Below are 8,396 nucleotides of genomic sequence, written 5' to 3' on the forward strand. Positions count from 1 at the left end.
ACACTAAAAACACACACACACTTGTCCCTCTGTCTGTCTGAGCCAAAAAAAATGCTCTTGACACACAGATTTTTCTACATTTACTTTAAAAAAAGATATGGCCGTTTATATCGCGAAAAAACGTGTATTTCTTCACAAATAAAGGAATCAAAATTAATAAAGTACTTCTGATGAGAATATATGAAACAAATATTTTTTTCGAAATCGAGTTAGTCACCAAACAGGTGTAATTTTAATAACAAAATGTCATCTCATCATAATATCAATAAACATTTTGCAGACTTCTGTGAGGAAACTTTTCTCAAGGATCTTTAATGTAAAATAGCTACTTACATAATATATCAAATAAAATACCATAAAATTACTATAATTATAATAGTTGCATAAAATATTTTTATTGGAAGTCAAACTGACTTTAGAGTTTGAAAATCAAAAGTCAGTTTGACTTTTTAATGATAAATGTTCTAATTAATTATTAAAAATCTTTAATTAAAATTTCTAGCCTAACCTAATCTAACCAGAACTTTTACAGTGACTGGTCTTAACAAGTCGAAATTGCCATCCCATAAAAATACATACTTATTTGACTTTATCTATTAATTTTATCGATAGACCTATGTGTATCTATATTTACCTTAATAATTTCATCTGCAAGACGAAATAAAAATAAAAAATATACATGAAAAGTCATAGGTTTTTAGTAAAGGAGTATTTAATAAATTAAATTTGCAAATTTTTACTAATACTTTTACGTTTGTTTTCCAGAATTACCATATCTCGTGTAAATAATCACGAGTGTGTATATATTGCGAGTCGTCTTCATTATAGTTGTAATAAGTGAGGTAGCAGCACATATTACTAACAAAAGCTAATGTAAGTTAAACTTTACTTTTATGAAGTTCAGTCTTTTTATTTATTTTTTTCTTAATATTTAAGGCTTAATTATTCTTTTATAACTTATATATAAATACCTATGGAATTGAATTTCAATCGGAAGAGTTTTCATTAGGATGAAAACTCGAGAAATGTTTATATCTCAATGCATTTTTTGTTTATCAAATATATCGATTTTTCCAATTTGGAAGCAGGAAGCGAGGTGCGGATATCAGCCATTCAAAGTGCCATGTCTCAAATTCAGCGAAAAATTAAGAACTGAGTGTCTTGACACTAAGTTCTTTCTATCTTTTTTGCTTTAGAAGGGACCTTACATTCCTCATCGTCATATTGAATTTTAAATCTACAGCTTTCCCTACTGCGATTAGATAAATTGATGCATAAAAATATTAAATTATTGAAAGATTACCTATTTTAAAAACTTTGTATATCACTAATTATTTTAAAATGTATTATTATTTAGAAAATTAAAAAATGACAAACGACAACACAATCAATGACCAAGTAGTAGTTTTGGACAAACAAACTCCCGAAGATGTAGCTAAGGCTCTAATAGAAGGCGGACGCCAAAAGGAACCATTTTATGTTTTCGATATGGACGAGGCTTACCGCCGGATCGAATACTTTCAGAAAATGATGCCTAGGGTGCAAATATTTTATGGTAATGCCTTTTCTCTATTTTGTTCATGTATTTTATTTCTTATATTTTTACATTTTTTTTCTTATCCATACCTATATTATAAATTCGAAAGTAACTCTGTCTGTCTGTCTGTCTGTCTGTCTTTTACGCAATCAGGGCCAAACCGCTAATTTAATTGTGATAAAATACTCATATAGAGATACTTGAGTGCCCCGGGATGAACATAGGATACTTTTTTTTCTCATATTTGTAATATTTTCGATATATATCCATATATTAAAAAACTTATTATTTGACATGTAATTTATTCTGCCATGTTAATAACAACTGTCACGTTGCTAAGCAACGATTTGCAAAGGTTGTTGTTAGAAAACGTCACCCAAATTTAAAATGACCTTGCTTAACGCGTCTCTCTATTGAAAACTGAAAATAATTTCATAAATATATATAATAAATATTCGTATAGTTCAAGCGGGCGCAGCCGCGTTCGGGTCCACTAGTAGTAATATATATTTAAGTGGTTTTCCTTTTATACTAACAGTGGATTTAATTACATTAAGCTAAATTGATGATTTGATAATAATTTTGCCTGTTACAGAATTGTAAGTAAAAATTAGTTTCCACATTTTACAAAACAGAACGGACATTATCGTGATACATTTGCGGTATTTCCTGCTAAGCCCGTTAATTGTGGCTGTAAATTTATTTTGGGAGATTTATAATATAAATAAATATTAGCCTAATTTGTTAAAGAAATGGCGACGTAATAATTAGTTTTCTGTTATTATTTATATATACTTTCATGAAATAATTCCATCTAATTTGGATACGGATGTAGTGATGTGAAAAATAGAGTTATGTCATTAAAATATATATTTCATTTCAGCAATGAAGTCCAATGATAGTGACAAAATGATAAAAATGGTAGCAACACTAGGACTTGGGTTCGATTGCGCTTCACCAGGAGAGATTAGCAAAATATTGAAATTAAACGTGTCTCCATTGTACGTATGAAAATTACTTTATAAACAAAAATCAACTAAATACTATATACATATTATGTTTAATTTAAATATGTATTCCGTTCATATATATATATATTCATAAAAACATATATTTTTCCCCTTTTAAAATATTTTATAATAAACATAACAAATATATTTATCAAATACATAATATTACAGGAGAATTATATTTGCCATGCCAACAAAAACACCAGAATGGATGATATTTGCACGAGAGTCTGGCGTTCGTCATGCCACGTTCGACTCATCTTATGAATTGAAGAAAATGAAGCAATACTGGCCAAACGTCAAGTAAGAGAAATCATCTTTCATTAATTGTTAACGGTTGTGGGTTAAATCCTAATAGGGGTATGAATAAACGTAAATTATTATTTTATTTATTCGCTCTGGTAAACAAAGCGTTGAGGCGTGCGGCGTTGAGTTACACTTAACAAGCAAATGTACTGAAAATTAGGCATACAGTGGGGACTAGAGTGTCTTAACACTCCTGATCTCACTGCCTACAATGTTATACATTTAACTAACTCTGTTATACATATATTAAAATTCAATATAATATATTAAACGTAATATACATATTTAAATTCACATTTCTTGTATAATACGTCCAAGCGCTCTAGCCAATTAAGTTAAGTAAGTTTACAACTCGCCGTAGCAAAACTTTCCGTACAGCTCGTACAATGTTTTTGTATGTATTTGTTAAATATATAAGGCCATCGTAGTACAGCGTCTCAGCGTCTGATTGTACGCGATGATTACAGGTGCGATTCCCACTTAGGTAGATGAATTATTTTCATTTCTACCCTCTGAATGTTTTCAGAGATGCAATTGCACTTTTTCTTATTAGAAAAAAGAGCAGTGGTCAGTTTTGCCACTAAATCCGCAATTTCTCGATAATTGGCGATATAGTCTTTAATTATAAATTTCTATATATTAAAATAAATATGTAAGTTCAATGAAACTGTTATTCTTTTTTTAGCTTACTAATTCGAATCAAAGTAGAAAGTGATAGTATCTATAAATTAGGAGACAAATTCGGCTGTGATTTTGAAACGGAAGCAATTGACCTTCTTGAAGAAGCTGCTGCATTGGGTTTAAAGGTAATTTGTCTTTTTGCTGCTTATCTAAGTCAAATGTATTTTATTCAATGATAATAACAAAAATATAATTAATTACAAGTCATTTTAATTGATATGTAACTACCGAACGAAACATGACCTTTGTCCGTTAACTATTATAAATTTATTGTTATATTAAAGAAAATCTTTATAAAAATAATATTGTAAAAATTGTACTATAAGATATATTACTGTAAATTTTCATCTAAATTCGTTCACTAGTTTTTTGTAAGAAAACGTTTCTTTCGTAAATCTAAACTTAATAAAAAAAATATTCTTGTTCTTAGGTAATCGGTGTAGCATTCCACGTGGGCAGTGCGTGTTATTCAAAAGAGAGTTACGAAGAGGGATTGACACAGGCTAGGGCTCTCTTTGACCACGAAGCCAAAGCCGGCAGGAAAATGAGCATCGTTGACATTGGCGGTGGTTTTATGAGCGACCATTTAAACAGAATTGATGAGGTATTTTAGATTTATTGAAGTAATTGCTTCTTAATTAAATTATAAAATTAAATTAGCTTCACTCTATAGCTCGCGCACATCAGGGTTGACAGAGGGAACTTAGTGTTAAGACACTCCGTCCCCCGTTTTACGCCGAATTTTGAAAGTATTGCGTGTTTTAGTGGCGGAACTCAAAGTAAATTTTTGCCTCAACACCAGAGCAAAGAAATGGAAGTATAAATATATATGTATTTCATTTCCTGGAGTCCTCACTCGAGGCTATGATCGAACCCGCAACCAGAGGTGTTTACAGTTACTCTTTTTAATCATTATAATTATTTATTTTTATATTTTTTTTATAATATCCATAATACCATTTGATAATTTCCATATGGTTTTTATATTGAAATTTTAACATATAGTGAAAGGTTTGGGCGATTTTCATATATTTGTAATTCTTATTTCATAGAATTTCTTTATTTTTACCTTTTATTTAAAATTTATTTCAATCATTTAAATGTAATATATTATTTTCCAACAGGTATCTAAAGTAATAAATCAATCAATAGATAAACTATTTCCTGAACCTGACGTGCAAGTAATCGCAGAGCCTGGAAGGTACATCTCTGACTCTTCCTTCCATATGTACTGTAACATCAACAACGTGCGACGGGTAACTATTATTAATAATTATTAAATACTATTATTTTTATTAATAATTTTTTCACTAATTTGCCTTCGAATATTTATTTTTATCAGTAATTATAATAAATGTATAGAATATTTTTATATATATATTTTTTATATATTATACAAAAAAATAATATAACATATATTTAAGATGAACCACTTAGAACAGTTGCAAAATATTAATAATACAATAATATATCTTTATAAACACTTAGATAAAGATTATTACTAACCTTCACACCAGTTTACTACTAAGATAGCGAATACTTAAATGAGTAAAAGCAAATAAGTATTAAGATACGCATTATATTATATTAAATAAATTAAATATTATAAATGTTATATTAGGTAACAAAGGAAGATGAAATAATAAATATGATTTACATAAATGACGGAATATACGGAACTTTGAGATTCAATGAGCCTTGGAACGTTGTAAAGAGATTCGAGGTAAGTTATTTAAATCCTTTGGATATTTTAGTGCCAGCTTGCATACTAATGCAGAAATTACAGTTAAATTTCAGTGTATTGCGCAAGCTGCATTTGTAGGTAAGTCATCTTATATAGTTGCTATTTTAAATGCCATAAATAAATGGCAGGGTAGGCTGAGGAAACCCGGGAACTTAGTGTTAAGACACTCCGTTTCTCATGAAATAATTTGATAATTGAATGAATTGAATGAATAATTCCTCTGAGTGGGAATCGAACCCAAAACCGTCGCGCTTACAGTCGAAGCTGTGTTACTATGTAATGGTATTAATAGTTTGTATTGGAATAGACTGACAAGCCATTGTCATGCATTACTATGTGGCCAGTATGTTCCAATTAATAGCAATTTAGCTAGTACGATTACTTGGCAAGTAAGATTTAATACATACTGTAGATTTGTATATTATTTGATTACTCGGAAAATCGATATTCATTTCCACGAAATTTCCACAAAAAATCGCAAACTTATGTAAACTAATAAGAAAAATCAAGATTATAAAAAGTGATAATGGTACAAAATTATTATTTTTCATCCAGCAAATCGTCGAATTTAATATCCTAACAAAATTATTACAAAAGGAAAATTCAAAATTAACAATCCTTGTTACAGCGACGAACAGATATTATAAATGAAAAACCGGAAAAGACGATCCTATGGGGACCGAGTTGCGACTCAACGGACCAAGTTATGAAGAATTTGGAGGTGTTCTTACCTCGTTGTACGCCGTTTGATTGGCTCATTTTCACTCTACAGGGAGCTTATACTTTTGGGTTCTCGAGTCAATTTTCCTGCTTAGGAAAACCACAGATAAGATCGGTTATATCACAAAAACTTTGGTGAGTATTATTTTAACATTAGATACTTTTCAATATAATCAATATTAATTGTTTAGTTTAAGAAAAAACATTAAACATTTACATAAGAACTTTGAACTGGCTCGTTAAAAATGTATAACTTAATTCGCTAGAAAACTTGGAAGACAGCCAAGTACACGGATTCAAATCGGAAATTTTAAGCCATGAAACCCTATTTCCATTCAACCGTCAATGATAATTGGCAGTCAAAAGCCTATATCTAATAAGGTTAATAATTCTATTTGATCAGAACAGGTTATATAATTTTAATTTTATAAATATACTTAGTAAATTTAACTATAGAGTATTAAAAGATAAACCTAATAAAGAACAATGTATTAATGAAAATTATATTTTATTTAAATTTTCAAGGACTTATTTATATAATATCATATATTTTTTTTTATATTTAAATGCAATGATTACTTTTTTTGCTTACATATTGCTATAAATATTATAATTGTAGTATTAAAGAAAAATAGTTAGTAAATTATGCTTCATTATTATTCCATTAGAACAAGCTGTCAGAATGTTAAAAGAAACAATAGCCATGGCGTATTTGCCAAACATAAAATAAATATACACTATTTCAGTCCATTGTCAAACAATTTGTTAAAATAATATTAATTGCAATATTTACTATGTCAATATGTTAATAGAAACGTAAAATTATAATAATAAACGAATCCAAATAATACACATGAGTAAATAGAGGATTTTTTTTGTATGCAATAGCTAATTTCAATAATAATAGATACAGACGTTATTGAAGTCTCAACAAACACACGTAGAGTATATAGAAAAATTGAGACTGAGAGATTGTAAATGAAACTCACGTGAATTAATCAAAGCTCGTTTTGATTATATTTATAATGTTAGAAACGTTCTAGCTCTTTTTAATCTTGTTTTGCTTAATGTAATAATCCTCTTTTATTAAGTTATTTTGTAGTGTTGATGGTGGATAATAAAAGTGTACTTACGTTTAGCACCGAGTTTAATGAACACCACTTTAAAGCACATAAAGTTTGAACACAACTAGTAAATCACGTCACAGTTAATACAAAAGTCAACCATAAACATATATAAAAAAGAACACAATAATTATAATAATATTAACAAATAATTGAGAAAACAATGGAACGTATATAAAGCGCATCGAGCGGCAAGCACCGACTGTTATAATATAAAATATGCCGTTGACAAGAGGGTAGGCGTAAATGTTAGGACACCGTACTGGTTCGGTCGACGGTAGCGAGCGCTTTCATATACATAAACTAAATACGAAATACGTAATATAAAATATATAAATTCTATTAAATGCATGATTGTACATAAGTGACAAATAAATTAGGATATTGAAATATATAAATGGCACATATTAAATAATAATAATAATTATTAATTCAATTTTTCTATCATTTCTAATTATTCATTAAAAATGACTTCAATATATATTTTTTGAAAATTGACACGTAGAGCTGGCTGGATTGATTTCGTCTTCATTTGTCAATTCGTCGTATTTTGAATAAAAATATTATTTTTGAGTAGAAATCGAACCTTGAACCATTAACATCATATGTGTTATTTCATAATAAATAATTTTATTTATTCAGGAATAAGCTTAAGTCAAGCGAAATATTTGGAGCTGAAGATTTTGTACTGAATGCTGATATTGCAACACCGCTCCCTTCTACGCTGCCATCACTAACAAGAAACGCAAATCCTTTAAGTTCTAATCACGTTTTAAGATTGTAAAGATAATTAAATCTATATATGTATAATTCCTATTTACATAATTATTTTGTGATATCAAATATTTATATATTATTGTGATAACATTTTAACCTTCAGATAAGCTAAAATAAAAATTTTTACATATTATTTAAGTTGCATTGTTTCATGTTTTTCCTTCTTTCATCTCTACAATATATTATGTTGTTAAAAGAATATTATTAGATTTTTTCCAATTTTCTTCTACGAAATTTTAAATTAAAAATTAAATATTTAAATACAAACTACTGACATATATAAAAAACTTATACGTTAAACCAAACTTAGGTATCTACAAAATTAATAGATACAACCAGATCGTAATCAAAAGCAATTGAGAACTTACCATATTAATTAAAGCCGTTACATATTCCCAAAACGGCTATAAAGGAGTTCCCCGAACATTTCAGTCTGGAATTATCCACTTATGGGAAGGCTTTCACATTATATTGTTCTAAAGGAAATATTGTACAAG

The 8,396-nt window shown here is 28.6% G+C and overlaps 3 protein-coding genes across 3 annotated transcripts in view; 1 reads left to right on the forward strand and 2 right to left on the reverse strand.

The window, feature by feature from the left end:
* Positions 1-7,182, reverse strand: part of SH3PX1 (sorting nexin 33-like protein SH3PX1) — a 141,855-nt gene extending 134,673 nt beyond the window's left edge. The window contains exon 1 of the mRNA XM_085200291.1: positions 7,132-7,182. The gene's annotated coding sequence lies outside the window, so the exon portion shown is untranslated. The remainder of the gene's footprint in view (positions 1-7,131) is intronic.
* Positions 1-7,247, reverse strand: part of LOC146529840 (CD151 antigen-like) — a 154,316-nt gene extending 147,069 nt beyond the window's left edge. The window contains exon 1 of the mRNA XM_085200299.1: positions 7,132-7,247. The gene's annotated coding sequence lies outside the window, so the exon portion shown is untranslated. The remainder of the gene's footprint in view (positions 1-7,131) is intronic.
* LOC146529843 (ornithine decarboxylase 2-like) lies at positions 746-8,037 on the forward strand. Its single transcript, XM_085200293.1, has 10 exons — positions 746-873; positions 1,358-1,555; positions 2,421-2,538; positions 2,719-2,850; positions 3,539-3,659; positions 3,965-4,138; positions 4,659-4,790; positions 5,156-5,257; positions 5,907-6,133; positions 7,765-8,037. Exons 2-10 carry the CDS (start codon positions 1,369-1,371, stop codon positions 7,904-7,906), a joined length of 1,335 nt encoding a protein of 444 aa, XP_085056419.1. The 5' UTR covers positions 746-873; positions 1,358-1,368; the 3' UTR covers positions 7,907-8,037.
* Positions 8,038-8,396: the final 359 nt, after the last annotated feature.

This window comes from Heliconius melpomene, chromosome 17 (genome assembly GCF_056956725.1).
Source record: "Heliconius melpomene rosina isolate 202511_hmr_F chromosome 17, ASM5695672v1, whole genome shotgun sequence".
Taxonomy (NCBI): domain Eukaryota; kingdom Metazoa; phylum Arthropoda; class Insecta; order Lepidoptera; family Nymphalidae; genus Heliconius; species Heliconius melpomene.